The 17,804-nt window shown below is 36.5% G+C and overlaps 2 protein-coding genes across 2 annotated transcripts; one reads left to right on the top strand and one right to left on the bottom strand.

The window, feature by feature from the left end:
• Window positions 1-2,847: 2,847 nt before the first annotated feature.
• LOC112006637 (uncharacterized) lies at window positions 2,848-3,690 on the bottom strand. The gene has a single exon (XM_024038943.1). The coding sequence runs from the start codon at window positions 3,688-3,690 to the stop codon at window positions 2,848-2,850; it is 843 nt and encodes a 280-aa protein (XP_023894711.1).
• Window positions 3,691-13,039: 9,349 nt separating this feature from the next.
• On the top strand, window positions 13,040-15,291 carry LOC112006627 (protein LEAD-SENSITIVE 1). The gene is made up of 2 exons (XM_024038934.2): window positions 13,040-13,342; window positions 14,299-15,291. Exons 1-2 carry the CDS (start codon window positions 13,249-13,251, stop codon window positions 14,937-14,939), a joined length of 735 nt encoding a protein of 244 aa, XP_023894702.1. The 5' UTR covers window positions 13,040-13,248; the 3' UTR covers window positions 14,940-15,291.
• The last annotated feature ends 2,513 nt before the right edge of the window (window positions 15,292-17,804 follow it).

The raw sequence follows: 17,804 nt of genomic DNA, 5'->3' as shown, positions 1-17,804 counted from the left end.
CAGAATGTGCAACGTCGACATTGATCTTAATGTAGTTGATAGGTTGTAGGGGGGGGGGGGTGGTGTCCATCTCAAATGGGAGGGCGGAGGTGTGGTGTAGGTATTAGGGGCTACTAGCCTTGAAAACTCCATAAGTTTGAACTAAATTTGTTGTGTTGCCGCTTGTATATCAGCTTTGTCTTCATGAAAAATAACTTGGTTACATAGATTCCATAGAGTGATAGGCAGATTTAACAATGAACACTCATTTGGAATTTGGGACCCAAATGAGTTTATTTTCTCAGTCACTCATTGGGAGAGGAATGGATAGAATGGTTGAGACATTAGCTGGGTCAAAGAGCTCTCAAATCATGGATTCCTTCAAAGCATGTCTCTCATGATTGATAAGCTGATAAGCCATAATGGGGAGTTGGCTGAAGGATTGTACTCTTGGCTTGGGCTTGAAGTTTTGAATCCATGGGACCCACGGGTCCATCCATACGTTTACAGAGACTCCATCACCTATGAGATGGTGACAACTTTCTTGGTGACAACTTTCTTGGTTTTTTTTTTCAATTGCCTTCCAAATAGGAGAGGCCATTTTAGATGGATTTTTATACAGCCAATCAAATTTGACTTTGTACTGGGATTGAAGAATCTGCATGCATAAGCTGCCTCTAGAGGCTATCATCCATGCGAGCTTAGCAAGTAAAGCATTGTTGAAATCCTTTGCTTTTCTGAACCCTAAACTACCATTCCTAATGGGTTGACACAATTTATCCCAGGCTTTCCAAGCCAGAAACTTCCCTTCTTTCTCATTAGGCTTCCACCAAATTGTTTTGGTTAAAGCATCCATTTTATCACATATCCTGTTAGGCACATTAAAAGAAGACAATGTAGTTGGGGATTCCTTGGGCAACCGATTTGATGAGAGTGCTCCTACTTGCCCATGATAAGCACTTACTCCTCCATCATGAAAGCTTTGATTCAAGTTTGTCAAGAAGGAACTTGAAGTCCTTGGAGGGGGAATTGGATAGATGTAGAGGGGCTCCTAGATATATGTCATCCTTCTTCAGACTTTTCATATGGAGCACACTTTTAACTAGCTTGTGGCTTTGAGATGGGGTGTTTTTTGAGAAAAACACACCAAATTTGGCTCTATTTTACTGCTGACCAGAGCAAGAGTAGTATTTTTTGATACATTGAATTAACTCAAAATAAGTATGATAATGCTTTCTAACAATGATATAAATATGCAAAATTAAGCCATTATCAATGCACATCACATTATATCATCCACATACATGACATGGGTGATTGCTGGGCTTCTTATGCTAGTTTTGAACCCATTTATGTTATTGGCAGCAAGCTCATGATCTAGGATTCTGGATAAAACCTCTTGGCCCAAGATGAAAAGATATGATGATAGAGGGTCCCCTTGACGCAACCCTTTACTTGGTTTGAATTGCTTTGATTTTCCCCCATTTACAATGACTTTAAAAGATACAGATGTGAGACATGTTGTGATCCAACTGATGAAAATATCCCTGAACCCAAAATGACAAAGGACAGATTGGATGAACTTCCAATTGACCTTGCCGTATGCTTTTTGGAGGTCTATTTTAATGGCCATAAGACCAATTTTAACTTTTCTGGTCTTGAAGCTATGCAGCATCTCTTGGACAATGACTTGATTTTTGGTGATTCAATGATTTGGGACAAAAGCTGATTAACAGGGAAAGATGATCTTGTTAAGAAGAGGCCGTATCTTGTTTACCAATAGCTTGGATATGATTTTATATATAACGTTGCCTAAGCTTATGGGCCTATAATGATTCATAGATGATGGGTTCGAAATCTTTGGGATGAGGATAATGAGAGAGCTGTTTACCTCTTTTGGCATACTACCAAAGTTGAAGAAGGAGGTGACCATTTTGATAACATCATTCCCTACAGTTGGCCACTATTCCTTAAAGAAAAGAATAGGGAAGCCGTTAGGACCAAGTGCTTTAAGGTCTTGCATATTGAACAATGTTAATCTGATCTCTTCTGGTGTGGGAGTGCAACATAGTTTGGAATTCTCATCATCTGTGATACATGGCCTGATAAGGTTGTCTAGGTGGTCAGGGAAAGAGACCTCTTCTTCTTTGAATAACTCCTTGAAATGCTACAAAAACCTCTTGTGGATTCTATTAGACCCTGTGACCCAATTTCCATTTTCTCCTTTAATTGCATCAATATGATTATGGTTGAGAGGTGGAAAAATTTTGAATTTTTGTCTCCTTTTAGTCTCAATTCCCTAGATTTTTGTTGCCATAAAATCTCACTTCTAAGGAGCCACTCAGATAGGTCAGATTGCAAAGCAGCTTCAGATAAGCCATTATACGTAGAGTCATCATTATTTTCGATGTCTTTGATTTTTTTTTTTTAGCGGAGAATTAATTCTAGATTAGCAGTTGCTAAAAACTTCTTTGTTCCACATGCGAAGAGCATCTCTAGTGAGAGCTTGTTTTTTTATACAGCTTGACAAAATCTGATCCTCTGACTTCTTCATTCCATGCTTTTTCTATCACTGCAGCGCATCTATCATCTTTGACCACATTGCTTCAAATCTGAAAGGTTTGTGGGCAAAGGTGTCTTTTGGATTTTTTTCTAGGAGAATAGGAGCATGATATGAACTAATGGCTCCTAGATGAGCAATAGATGCATTTGGGCAGGCTAGTCTCCACGAAATGCTGGATCTGCCTCTATTAAGCCTTCTTTTGACTGCTGAATTTCCCCCATCGACCTTTCGCCCGAGTGAACTTACTTCTTGTAAAGCCTAAGTCAATTGCGCCAAACTTCTTTGTTCCACCTGTGAAGAGCGTTTCAAGTGACAGCTTGTTTTTTATACAGCTTGACAAAATCTGATCCCTTGACTTCTTCATTCCATGCCTTTTCTATCATTGCAGTGCATCTATCATCTCTGATCCACATTGCTTCAAATCTGAAAGGTCTGTGGGCAAAGGTGTCTTCTAGATTTGTTTGTAGGAGAATAGGAGCATGATCTAAACTAATGGCTCCTAGATGAGCAATAGTTGCATTTGGGAAGGCTAGTCTCCACAAAATGCTGGATCTACCTCTATTAAGCCTTCTTTTGACCGCTGAATTTCCCCATCGACCTTTCGCCCAAGTGAACTTACTTCCTGTAAAGCCTAAGTCAATTGCGCCAAACTCCAGCATAAGCTCTTTAAGATAGTTTGGAGCTAACAATTCAATGCTTCTTTTATTGGATGATTCATTCTCATTGGTGATGAAATTGAAATCTCCCAAACATATCCAACGGCCTTGGAAGGAGTTAAGGAGAGTAGAGAGATTTTCCCAGGCATTCTTTTTCTTGGCTGGGTAGGGAGGGCCATAGAAACCAACCAATATCCAGTTGCATATTGGGTCAGAAACTTTGATGGCAATAAGATTTTTGTTGAACTCAACACATTGGGCAGAGATTCCTGCCTTCCACATCATGCATAAACCTCTAGCAGAGCCCTTAGACTCAACCACAATGCTTTCCTCAAAACCAATAGAACTTTTGACGAAATCTATACGATCTATATCAGCTTTAGTTTCACACAAAAACACTATATTGGGTTTGGACCCTTTTATTTGAGCCTTTAAGGCTCGAACTGCTGAGGCGTTGCAGATACGCCGACAATTGCATCCTAATGTTTTCATTGAGGAGTGGGGGCATGGTAAGGCCCTCCTCATCAGCCATAAAAACAATAGATGAACAAGATATAGACTTAGGAGAAACATTGCAAGTGGTAGATTGAGATGTGTTTTTTGGAGCTTGAGATTTTAGGGACTCACCTCAAATTTTTTTGGGGGACAGGGATTGTTGGGTCTTTCTCTCTCAATGAGTATGAAATTCTCAAGATGGAATTGTGGGTTTAGCGTGGCTATCTTCAGATCAAAGTAGACAACTTCAAGTCCCTCAATTGAGATTTTCAATTGCTTGGCAAAGGTTTCTAGTTATTCTTTGGTGACTTTCCTTTGAGGGGGTTTGACTTTTGGGTGCCAAGGTTAGAGGTAGATGAGGAAGAATTGAAATCTGGGCTAGATTGTTATGGTTGATGGGGCTGTCCGTGGTTGGGGATGGTTTGGGGTATCTGGGTTAGATATGTAAAGGTTAGGGCTTTCTATGTTTATGTGACTTGGGTTTGTATTGAGGTGGTGGGTTGAGCTTGGTGGACTAAGGCTTGACTCTATGGTGATGGGCTTAAATATTGGCCCCAGGGAGATATCTAGTTTGGGTATTAAAGCTGGATGTGTATCACTTGGTGAGGTGGGGTCGGCTGGCATAGGTTGGTCCAATAGTTCAAGGACAATGTTGTGCGCTCTATCCATAGTGTCAGTGTTGCAAGTGGTAGTGGGGAGGAGGTGTGTGCCTTACAGACTTGTCTTTTTCAAGCCCACGTGATTACGCTGTACTGAGGGAATGACAGCTTCCTCTAATAAGCACGCAGTGTTGGCCGGTGACATGGTTATCAGAGCGTCATAAGGTTGGGGTGGATGGTTGTTGAACCCAGCGTAAACTTTTGGAGAGAGCTCATCACAGTCAACGTGTAGCCAAGGTCCAGCAGCCTTGAAACGATGCCCAAAGGGATTGCAGAGGTAGTGGGGATCCGTAGATTGGCAGTATCTCTCTTTGTGCCTAATGAGGCCACAATTATAACACACATCTGCTAATCTCTCATATTTTAGACTTATCCACAAGTCAGATTGATTTGCTCATGGGAGAAAAATACCTAGGCATAAAGGATTTGTGATGTTGACGTCCACTTTTATATAGATGAACTTGCTCCAGACCTGGCCTCCTTCGCCGACGACGTCTATATCGAGGACATTTCCAGCGGTAGAGAAAATCTTTTTGATGTTGTCTTTAGATTTCCAAGGGGCGGGGAGACTATGGATTTGGATCCAGAAGGTTGACAAAGAGAAGTCGACCTCTTTCCAATCTAGCTTGAGTCTCCATTTTTTTAGAACTAGATGACCTCCACGAATGGACCAAGGCCTTTTTTGGAACACCTTATTGATGTCAAATTCATGGTGAAAGCTAAACATGAAGGTGCTTTTGTCTTGGCGCTTGACTTCAAGTGGATATACTAGCTTCCAAGCTTTTAAAACTACGCCTTTCACGATGTTTAGACCTGCAGCTCTAGAGGAGACAAGCTTTCCTAGAAGGATGAGGGTAGAGCTCATTGGGGTCTCTTGGTTTGGGAGCTCTAGGCGAATACATTTTGAAGTTCTATCTGCAAGTTTCGAAACCTCCATCTTATTGGATGGAGTGAAAGAAATGATGGAGTAATATGGGTTAACTTAGTAGAGGAAGTGGCTTTAGAGGGGATGTGTCTGTTATTGGTTGCTGTATGGCAGGGTGCTGGGCTATAGGGACAGGGGATGTGGTTGAGATGGTAGGTTTAAAGAGTAGGATTGGGAAAGGAAGACTAGCTTCAGGTCTGGGGAAAGGGGATGGGTGCTACAGAGAGCACAAAGTTTGTGAATGGTAATTCCGCCCTTGGGTTTTGACAAGTCATAGACTTCTTAATAGTGGTGTACATATATATATATATATATATAGATATACCGCACTCCCTTAAAAGTAAATTTTCTGGCTTCACCAATTGTGCAAAGGCTCACAAGGGTCCTATTGCAATTTAAGCAACTAGCTATGCAAGGTTGGTCAATGCCTCAAATGATACTAAGCTTGGCTTTTCTCTGGTTAGGCCGTTGTGGACTGAGTATGGGATGTGGAGTTCTAAGTCAAATGGCAATTGTGATGTTGGGTTGCTATTTTTGTTTGGGGGGGGGAGAGAGTTAATTGGGAAAAGATGAGGTAGGTTATGGTAACTTGTAGTGGTAGGTGGGGTCGTTGGTTAGGAGATTGTCATGAGTCTGGCCCGTATGGGTCAAGTTTGATATGGGTTTCGAGCATGAGGTTTATAGGACCTAATGGGTTGCAAGTTTGGTATGGGTTGATTTAATTTGAGTAAATTGGGTTTAATGGGGTGATTGTGGATTACAATGTTGTAATGAGAAGGCTTTAGAAGGGAGGTTGCTTTGGTGAGTTGTTGTTAGTACTGGCAAGACAGGAGGGATTGGTTGGGTTGGGGTTGGGTCAACACGTATTTTTTCAAATGATTTAAAAAAAAAAAAAAAGAAGATGTTTTTGTCATTTGGTAAGTCATGCCATAAATTACTTGGTATGAAATGCATTATTTTGAACTATCTTGGAACCCTATGCACATGTATGGATATATTTAAAAAATATACATAAAAATGCATAGAATAATTGTTACATATATAATTTAAATATTATTGACAGTCATTTATATATATATATATATTTTAAAACTCTTTAAAAAGTCTTGTAATAATATTATTAGGTAGAAAATGTAAATTATCTATTTTTTTTTTAAATTTTTTTTATGTTCATTAATTCTAAATTCTTTGGTTTTTGTATATAATAACTCACTTGGATGGATATTTATGATGTAGTCCCACATTTGACTTCAAATTAAGATATATAACTCTCCCTAAATAAATAATTTAAAAGATATACATTAAGATGCATAATATAATTTTTAAATATATAATTTAAATATTATTGATAGTGATTCTTATATATATATTTTTTAACTCTTTAAAAAGTCTTGTAATGATATTATTAGTTATTATCTTTTTTTATTATATTTTTTATGTTCATTAATTCTAGATTCTTTGGTTTTTGTATGCAATGACCCACTGGATAGATATTTATGATGTGGTCCCACATTTGACTCTAAAATTAAGAAATAAAACTCTTTTTAAAAATAAATAATTTAGTACGTAAGGCGCAAAATTGGACTTCAATTGTAGATCTAATTGGGATTTCTCTAAGTTTTACCTATTAATATATAGGAGTTATTGTAGTAAACCCACCTGTTGTTTGGCTTGAAATCACTTTGCCTACCTATGATTTAAAAAGTGTCATTTTACTCACATGAGGTAAGTTTTGTTTGTCTTCTGTAACTCACATCTGTTAAAAATAAGGGTAAACATGTATTTTTGCTCCTCATTTATGTCTCTCCTCCAAAACATAAAAAAACTAGAAAGAAAAAAGAAAGATCTAAAAGCCAGGTTTTGTAATTTAAGAGCAAACATAATATTGTTCTTGTAAAAATTAAAAATATGGCATTCCCATCTCAAATCTATCCTTCAACCAAACTTTCCTAATCCACTACGCCATTACCTAAATCCAATAAAACCCACCAATTTAGTCAAGATCCAATCCAAATAATCATACCCAACTAAAACAGTTGTGGCTGAAGCTAACAATTAGTGGTCATGAATTTTAAACTAGTTGTTATGCTTTCTTGTTCTATGAATACTTCACACAGATTTTATAGGTTATAAACTAATTTGTTATGCTTTGTCTCTCTGCTCTGCCAACATGTATGGAGTTCTTCCATGGGCCATTGTGTGAGCTTTGCCTCACATCATGCCGTTCTTCTCTCCCAGATCTCTTGGGTTTCTTCCTACTGTAAGATTTCCTTTAGGTCTCTTAGTTTTTCCCTTATGCAGCTCCTACACCATTTGGTCCAGGGTAGATCGTGCCGTCCAACACGCTTTCATGCTCTCCACCATTCCAGCACATCTCTGTGCTCGCTACCTTTTAGTGATCGTTTTTTCTACCTGGCCAACTGCCTCCATTTTGTTTTTTGCTCCAATCTAATCCAACTATGTGTACGGCAAAGTCATGATACAAGATTACAAGGACAACAACAAGAGACTCTTTACAAGCAATGTCTTTGTTCTTCGATTCAAGTTAGAGTTCTCATAAGGAAACTAATTTTTAAATGGGTAAATTACAAAATTAATCCCTATCTTTTAGGGTATATCTCAATTTGGTCCCTAACCTTTTTAATATTGTGTTAATTTGGTAATTGTCATTATCCCTTGGATGGAAAAAGTTGATGTATCAAACAGAATAATAAAAAATAATTTTCCATGCCACATCCATAGCTAATTATACCGCCATGTTAGATTATGTAGGGGCCTTTTTTACCGTGTTGGGCTGGGCTGCCCCTTTGTGGTTGTAGGCCTAAGTGTTCTGAGTTGCGGGAGTCGAGACCGGTCCAACTGGAACTCAATTTGACCGGGTTGTGCACAAACTAGGCCTTGTCTGCCAAGAGAGTGCTTACGGCAGGCAGAGCTGTTTCAGAGGAGCTTGCGGCAGGCAGACATAATTGATAAAAAATAGAGCAATGTATTCTGGAATGACCAGATAGTTCTTTTAATAGTGAATGACAAATGATCCATAATCACAATAATATGAACAATTTTAACAAATAAAACAGTAAGGGCAAATGGTAATAAAGATTAATCAACAATAAAAGAAATAAGCCCAGTTCGGTTTGCAGGGGTAAGGTTAGGGAGGAAGAATACCTCTNCGCAAAATTGGACTTCAATTGTAGAATTTAATTGGATTTTCTCTAAGTTTTACCTATTAATATATAGGAGTTATTGTAGTAAACCCACCTGTTGTTTGGCTTGAAATCACTTTGCCTACCTATGATTTAAAAAGTGTCATTTTACTCACATGAGGTAAGTTTTGTTTGTCTTCTGTAACTCACATCTGTTAAAAATAAGGGTAAACATGTATTTTTGCTCCTCATTTATGTCTCTCCTCCCAAAACATAAAAAAACTAGAAAGAAAAAAGAAAGATCTAAAAGCCAGGTTTTGTAAATTTAAGAGCAAACATAATATTGTTCTTGTAAAAATTAAAAATATGGCATTCCCATCTCAAATCTATCCTTCAACCAAACTTTCCTAATCCACTACGCCATTACCTAAATCCAATAAAACCCACCAATTTAGTCAAGATCCAATCCAAATAATCATAACCCAACTAAAACAGTTGTGGCTGAAGCTAACAATTAGTGGTCATGAATTTTAAACTAGTTGTTATGCTTTCTTGTTCTATGAATACTTCACACAGATTTTATAGGTTATAAACTAATTTGTTATGCTTTGTCTCTCTGCTCTGCCAACATGTATGGAGTTCTTCCATGGGCCATTGTGTGAGCTTTGCCTCACATCATGCCGTTCTTCTCTCCCAGATCTCTTGGGTTTCTTCCTACTGTAAGATTTCCTTTAGGTCTCCTTAGTTTTTCCCTTATGCAGCTCCTACACCATTTGGTCCAGGGTAGATCGTGCCGTCCAACACGCTTTCATGCTCTCCACCATTCCAGCACATCTCTGTGCTCGCTACCTTTTAGTGATCGTTTTTTCTACCTGGCCAACTGCCTCCATTTTGTTTTTTGCTCCAATCTAATCCAACTATGTGTACGGCAAAGTCATGATACAAGATTACAAGGACAACAACAAGAGACTCTTTACAAGCAATGTCTTTGTTCTTCGATTCAAGTTAGAGTTCTCATAAGGAAACTAATTTTTAAATGGGTAAATTACAAAATTAATCCCTATCTTTTAGGGTATATCTCAATTTGGTCCCTAACCTTTTTAATATTGTGTTAATTTGGTAATTGTCATTATCCCTTGGATGGAAAAAGTTGATGTATCAAACAGAATAATAAAAATAATTTTCCATGCCACATCCATAGCTAATTATACCGCCATGTTAGATTATGTAGGGGCCTTTTTTACCGTGTTGGGCTGGGCTGCCCTTTGTGGTTGTAGGCCTAAGTGTTCTGAGTTGCGGGAGTCGAGACCGGTCCAACTGGAACTCAATTTGACCGGGTTGTGCACAAACTAGGCCTTGTCTGCCAAGAGAGTGCTTACGGCAGGCAGAGCTGTTTCAGAGGAGCTTGCGGCAGGCAGACATAATTGATAAAAAATAGAGCAATGTATTCTGGAATGACCAGATAGTTCTTTTAATAGTGAATGACCAAATGATCCATAATCACAATAATATGAACAATTTTAACAAATAAAACAGTAAGGGCAAATGGTAATAAAGATTAATCAACAAATAAAAGAAATAAGCCCAGTTCGGTTTGCAGGGGTAAGGTTAGGGAGGAAGAATACCTCTTCTCAACACAATTAACCTCCAGGGAAAAGAATTTCTGCCGTAGAAATTAATGGGTTTGAAGGAGGCGGACCTGAATGGACAATGCCCAGGATGATTATATAAGAGAGCAGGGATTTGAGAGGGAGAGAAGGGAAGGGACCTATTGGTGCATGCCACTAACACTTGCTCTTTCTCTTTGTCTTTCTCTCTTTTCTAGTCTTTCCTTAGTGATTTCCACAATTGTTGTTTTTAGTATTGTGCTCCCCTGTTTTTCTAAGTATGTTTCAGAGTCTTTTTTTTTTTTATTTTTTTTTATTTTTTTTTTTATGTTGTGTTGTATTGCTCTCTTCCCTCTTGTTGTTGTCCCTGTACACGACAAAGGCTTCCTTCTTATAGTGCCTGCCGTGACCGAATTTTACTATTCTACCCCCTAACCACCTTTGTCTGGTCTGGGCGTACTTGCCGACCATCACTATTCCGTCTGCGAGTTCCCCTGTTACAGACAAAGACAACTTTTTTGTTTGTTAGTCTGCCACAACACCTTTTCCTGCCACGGTGATGTTTCTCTCTCTATCCCTCATAGCATGCACCTATTGGTTCCAACTCAGCCTTGCCTCTTTTGGGTGGTATGTCATCCCAACAGGACATATCCCCCAAAAGAGCTTGAGCAGGAACCTCAAAACAGGTCTTCCCCTCTCCCCACCTCCAAACCATGCCCTCTTACCTCTGACCTACGACCCCACCACGTCCTGTATTGGCTAGGTACAGGCTGGTGGTGCATGGGCCTTGTGCGTGCATATGTCTGAAATCTGCTTGCTGTTCATGCATCTGCCGTGGACTTGAGACTTTGCTTGTATTGCCTGTAGTCCGTTTCTGGCTTTTCACGAGTTGTTACTCTGATTTCCCGCTCCTATAGGGTTTGGGCTTTCCCGAGTACTGGGCTTTGCGTTCTCTTCAACCCAATTCTTTAATTGCCTTGGCTTCCTACCCCGTTACTCGACCTTTCCTACCGCGGTGATTTGTTCCTACTGGGCCTCTTTTCAGGCCTGCTGTTCCTTTCCTTCCCCCATTGGCTTAATATGGCTACCGGTGTTCTCACTTATGGGCTCCAGAGTCATTTTCTTTTCACTTGGGCCTTTTCGGCCCATTTACTTCCTTTGGACTTTCTTGGTCCATTTACTAGCTCCACATCCCATGAGCTTTTACTAACTTAATTGGGCTTCCCTGGCTCAATTTCCTCATTCTCATCCTTGGGGTTTATAGGCTTGCCGTTATCCCCTACTTTCTTTGTTTACATTGCTTCGGGCCTGCCACGGCTCATTCTCACTTTTCCATACCACATACTGCCTATGGGTGTTGTTTTCTCTCTTTCCGGGCCTTTTAGGCCCACTTACTTACTCAAGACCCATTCGTTTATATTAAGGACCTGTGATCCATTATTCCTGCCGCCTGGACCTAATGGTTTTACTTAGTCCGCCGCTTCTCTGCTGCCCGTATTTTTGGATTGGGTTGCCTTCTGCCTATTTCAAAAAAATGACCCTCAATAGATTAAAAAAAAAAAAACCCCAACTTGAAATGTTAAATGACACATGGCAATTTACTAATCCTACGATATAAAAAAAGAGAAAGCTCACTTAATCTGTGTAATTTCCTTATCTTCTTTTCCTCAATCCTCACCTCACCTCTCTCTGCAACATTGCCACCATCACCTAAGCATGAGAGACCCATCGATGCAAGCTTTGATTCAACCCAAGATTCCAAAGAAAATAAATCAAACACCGTCTCCCTTCTCTAGACCTATTACCTAGTAAGATTATAATTTTAAATAAAAAACATTGAAAACTTTTTTCCAGATCTATTAATATTAATCATTGTTAAATATAACAAAATAAAAATCTAAAGACAATACTAATATCAATTCATTCGAATCATATAGACATTTACAAATATAGATCACAAACAATAGGGAATATCACTACATTGCAGAAGCATTATGCCCAATCTCCAACAGCAAACAATCCCAATCGGCAATCTTGTTGCTCTACTTTGCATCCTGTCTTATTGGGTAATAAAGTTTGACTACCCAATCAGCTTTTTGGCACCTCCTATCTCTAGCCGCAAACCCATCCACACCATCTTATAATTTCCATATCTTCTTGTGATCTACCCAATGTGTGTTTCGAAATTTCTTGACATTGGTGAAGTGGACGATGGGGGTGGACTGGAGGAGGACAAAAACTTTTGAATTACTAACTTTAGAATTACTAATTTTAATTTGTTTTTTTTAATCTGATGTGGTGGTACAGTTAGCAGTTGATGTGGCATGAAAATCAATTTTTATTATTTCATTTGACACATCAGTTTTTTCCATCCAAAAGATAATGGCAAAGACTAAATTGACACAACATTAAAAATATTTGAGACTAAATTGACACAATTAAAAACCAAATTGAGATATAGTTTAAAGGATAAAGACCAACTTTGTAATTTACCCTTTTTAAATTTTATGGAACTTAATTTTTAGATCTTATTTTCTTTTGGTTTTTTAGTTTTTCTATATTTTGGAAGGAGAGAGACATAAAAGAGGAGCAAAAATACATGTTTACTCTTGTTTTTAATATAAGTGGGTTACGGAAGACAAATAAAGATTACCTTAGGTGGGTAAAGTGATACTTTTTAAACTACATGTAGACAAAGTGATTTTAGGTCAAATTACATGTGAGTTTATTGTAATTACCCATAATATATATAGATGTGTTCTATATAAGAATAGAAAATGTAATGAATGGTGTTATGTTAAATGCTATCTTAAAATAGAAAAAAGTAACTTTTGACATGCTAAATCTTAAAATTTTTTTTTATAAGAGTTGATGTTAGTGCTTTTAGGTATAATCAAATTGTAAAGCGAAACTAATAAATTTTAAATTTTTTGAAGCATTAAATTTTAATTTTCACTTTAAATTTAAGGGATGGAAATCAAATTTTAAAAACAACATTTTTATAAAATAAGAAAAAGTAAAGGAAACCCTTAGGAAGAAGAAAAAGGAAAGGAAACCCTTAGGAAAAGGAAGTGATAGCATTGGACAAGCAAGAATACCTTTTCATTATCAGTGGGGAGTGGAATAGTGGGAATCTTTGTCTTTATTGTTTTCATTGATCATTCTAACAAAATTGATGCAGAAAGTTGCAAAAGGGAGCAGAGCAGAGAAAGATCAAAGCAATGGGAGTGTTGACGAACAAGATCGAGAGGGAGAATCTAAAACCTGGGGATCATATCTACTGCTATAGACTCGCCTATACCTACTCCCACCACGGTGCCCTTTCCATTTCTTCCTCTTTTCCTCTCTCTATAATCTTCATTTTTTATTTTGTATTTTGGGGTTGATTAGTATCTAAGTAATTACTCCTGCATTTGCTTACTCCTTTATAATAGGATTTGTTTTTCTCATATTTCTCGTTTATTTTGTGTGCGTGTGGAGTGTGGACAATGATATTATTCGGATGGATTACAAGTTCCGCTACAACTTACAACCCTCATCACAAATTAAAATTTTGATGGAAATTTTACTATTTTTGTGGAACCTGCCTCTCCACTGTTTCAGGAAAGAACACAACACCAATCCAAAAAAGAAAAAAAAAGAGTTTATATGGCTCCATTAAATTAGGTGCGGATTTTTTTGAAAAATTTATATTTATTTTATTTTTAATGACGAATTTAAGTATTAAAATTTAAAATTTTGTTGTTTTTTCAAAATATGATTTCAATGCAAGATGTGATATAATTGAAACCACACGATTTCAATGCAAAATTTAAAAAAGGCTATTCTTCCAAATAATGTTACTACAATACTATTTTTAATAATTAATAATTACTTAATATTATTTTCCAACAAAAACCCAATTAGGTGCTATATTTTCAATGTGTCCTGTCTTTTTCACTTGGAAATGCTTTTGTGTATCTTGAAATATATATATATATATATATATGTATGAATAATCTTGTAATGGTATTAAGTGCTCTTGTAGTTGGCCCTCAAATTAACATTTTAGTAGGATTATAGTTGAACTGTTGGGGTTGATTACAATGCTGAATTCCTATTTAATGCTTAATTACCTTTATCAAGTTATATCAGTAGAGCAGTAATTTGAAAAACAGAAGGGTTATTCATTTGTACTAGCAGTTAAAGGGTTCTTTGTGTTTGATTGAATGAACACAATTGTCTTTTCTTGGAAATTGTTTTTACAGCCAGATTCTACTTTGTAACAACAGGGATATATGTCGATGCGGGAAATGTTATTCACTTTACTTGGGGAGAAAGCCAGGAAACTGGTACAGGAACTGTGTTAGACCGCTTCATTGGGTGCTTACCTCAACGACGTCCTTTGGACAATCCATGCTCAATATGTGATGATCAATCAAAGGGTAATGGGGTCATCTCTTCTTGTATAGATTGTTTTCTTTCAGGTGGAGATCTCTACCTCTATGAGTATGGTGTCACACGAAATTTCTTTCTTGCCAAAGCTCGTGGAGGTACCTGCACTCTTGCTTCATCCGAGCCACCTGAACAAGTTATTCATCGTGCCTTTTATTTCCTCCGGAAGGGCTTTGGTGTCTATGATGTTATGAAGAACAACTGTGAAGACTTTGCATTATGCTGTAAAACAGGCTTGCAAGTGATTCCTACCGTTAGCGTGGGCCAGAGTGGGCAGGCAGCATCCTTTCAAGCTGCTGCTGGTGTTATCCTTTCTTCATCACTTGTGTTTCTAACCCGTTCTTCACCACTTGGATTTCTAGCTACCAATGTTACCGGTCTGGCGGGAATTTATGGCAAATACTGTGTCAATCGTTTGGTTAATGATATTGGAGTACGCCAAGATGTCAGGAGAGTTGTTTTAGAGGAGGAAACATGATCTTCTGTTTCCGGTGGAACGCTAGCTGCATAAAGTGGAAACACAAGATACATTCTCCCAAAGTAATACTAATATTTTGGCATGCTCAAGAGTTATATGCGGTTTGCAAGAATTTGATTATTATGGTGGCAATCGATGACAATTTGTCATGCAATGAGCACAACCAAAATTATTTCAGAATTTGTTATGTGTGTGTTTTAAGATATCGGATTTTATTTTTGAATTTTGAATTTAGCTTTTGTTATGATTGAGGATTCCTTGGGATGTAATTGTGCCTTAATATGATCCTTGAAACTTATTAGAAAGATGAAATGGTTTGAGAGAAGCAATATGATTTTTTTCTTACTAGAGATGTTTTGCTAGTAAGCTTGGCAATGATTCAAAGCATCCTCAGGTGGTTAAGCCTAAGATTGGCAAGTTTACGTGGTCAAGCCTAGGAATAATGTTGTTTCTCTTTTATTTTCCCTTATTTTTATTTTCTAACCTCCACAATTGCTACTACTCAAACTCAACATTCAATTAATCCCAACAACTACATATGGAAAAATGGGTTGGGACCCAGTAACAAATAACCCAACCTAAACATGAATTTTTTTTATTTGAAATAAAAACAAGTTGACTGTTGACATGACTCGCTTTAAAAAAATAAAAAATTAATTAATTAATACATGGTTCCTTGGGTGGTGCCATGTATATTTCAGGGGGTTCAAATGAACCCCCTGAGCTAGCATTTTAATTTTTATTAATATATTTTGTTTTTTTATTTAACCCTCTTAAATAAAAATTTGAACACTTTAATTCTAAAATTTTTAAAAACCCACTAGAAATAAGTTTAATTATGATCATTTTAACAATATTTTAATCTTTAAAAAAAAAAAACATCTAACAACAATCCAATTTTATCTAAAATTTGGGAGAAATAGTAAGCCCAACAACAAAGTAAATTTTTTTTTTCATCTAAAATTGTTTTAAAAAGCCCATTTAGATCTTAATAAATTTGAAATAAACTAATGGAAAATTCATAGTTTACATTGTACTATCATTGTAATGTCTACATTGTTTCTAAACAAATGTGTACAATATTGTATAGTTTTTGCAAATGTGTATAGTATAATTATCTATAATATAAATCTTACATTAATAGTACAATGTAAACATATAATCGTCATATATAAACTAATAAATAAATGTGTTTTAAGCAGTAATAATTAAAATTCACTTAACAACAACAATTAACATGTTCATTATATTAAATAAAAAATATATCAAATGAATCTATAATTTATTTTTATTCTATTAATAGTACATACTATAGACAAATTTGTAATAAGAAAGCCATTTAGACCGTAAGATTAAAATTTTACTTAAGATGTATCTTCCTACTGACCCCCCAGGAAAAACTCCTAGAGCCTCCACTGCATGGTTGGTTTACTTGCTTGTTTTGAGCTTTATAGTGCACAACTCAAACTCAATTGACAAACAAAATGAAAGAAGAATGATTGTGATATTATTCTCACTTGAATAAGTTAATAAGTAAAACATTTTAGATATTAAATGATAAAGTACATGTCAAGATAATCTAGTTGCAGTAAAGTCAAAAATATATATTTGAAATTATAGACAAGTATGAAAAGCATCGCTAAGTGTGAAAAGAGTGAAGCAGATTATAAATTTCTTGCTTCGTTGTAAAGATTGTAAATTTCTTATATGTTTTTTTTTTCTTTGTCAAATAATCTATCCAATAGGGCATTTGTAATTTCTTATATGTTTTTTTCTTTGTCGAATAATTTGTTGCATGACTTATCACATGGAAAATACAATTTTTTTTAAATGATTTGAAAAAATACTAATCGACCTAACTCGAACCTGACCCACCCATTTCGCCAAGTTTGCCAACAACCCACCAAAGCAACCTCCCTTTGAAGCCTTCTTAATACAAACTCGTAACCCACAATCACCCAATCTAACCCAATTTACTCAAATTAACCAAGCTCATACCAAACTTGCAACCCATTAGGCCCTATAAACCCCATGCTTTAAAACCCATATCAAACTTGACCCATATGGTCGGACTCATGACAATCCCCTAACCAACGGCCCCAGCTACCACTGCAAGTAACCACAAACCACTCATCTTTTCCCAATTAACCCATCCCCCAAAATAGCAACTCACATTGTAGTTGCCATTTGACATAGAACTCCATATCCCATACTCAATCAACGGGGGCCTAACCAGTGACAAGCTAGGTTCGATTCTATTGAGGCATTGACCAACCTTGAATAACTGACTGCTTAAGCTGCGATAGCACCCTTGCGAAATGTCTATTATGAATAAATTACTTTACATTTAAAAAGAATAAATATCACAAAATTATAACATAACTATTTTCAACATAAAGCACATTTTAAAACTAATCCTATTGAATTTCTTTGTTAAAATGTTTAAGATATATTTAAAATTACTCTTAGAAAATCTTCTTCGTATAATATTTAAAAGGTTATAATAAATTTTAAAAAAATATATACGTACATTCTTCCATCTTTTACTATTTTCTAATCACACTTTTTTGTGTTTTAATATTATTCTAATAGGAATTATTTGATTTAGAATAGTTTTAATCATTACTTTCATCCATTGTTCTGGAAATATTATCATTAGGATTCACAATACTTAATTATAAGGCGAAAATGGCCCAATAGCACTATTTGACAAATTATTTAATAATACATCAATGTTTGCAAAATATTTAGCAATCTACTACTGTTTTAAAACTCTACTCCATAAAACTCGGATTGAGATCAGGTGTAATATGTAGGGTATTGCACCTGGTGCAATAACATTGGATGGTTGAGATTAAAAGTTGA

Source organism: Quercus suber, unplaced genomic scaffold, assembly GCF_002906115.3.
Source record: "Quercus suber isolate HL8 unplaced genomic scaffold, Cork oak 2.0 scaffold_856, whole genome shotgun sequence".
NCBI classification, from domain to species: Eukaryota; Viridiplantae; Streptophyta; class Magnoliopsida; order Fagales; family Fagaceae; genus Quercus; species Quercus suber.
The sequence above is the reverse complement of the archived record's forward strand: the minus strand, read 5'-3'. Positions and strand labels throughout refer to the sequence as shown.

Coding starts and splice junctions, on each gene's coding strand:
- LOC112006627 (XM_024038934.2), top strand. CDS start 13,249: ATGGGAGTGTTGACGAACAAGATCGAGAGGGAGAATCTAAAACCTGGG. Junction 13,343..14,298: donor CTATACCTACTCCCACCACG/GTGCCCTTTCCA, acceptor TTGTAACAACAG/GGATATATGTCGATGCGGGA.
- LOC112006637 (XM_024038943.1), bottom strand. CDS start 3,690: ATGAAAACATTAGGATGCAATTGTCGGCGTATCTGCAACGCCTCAGCA.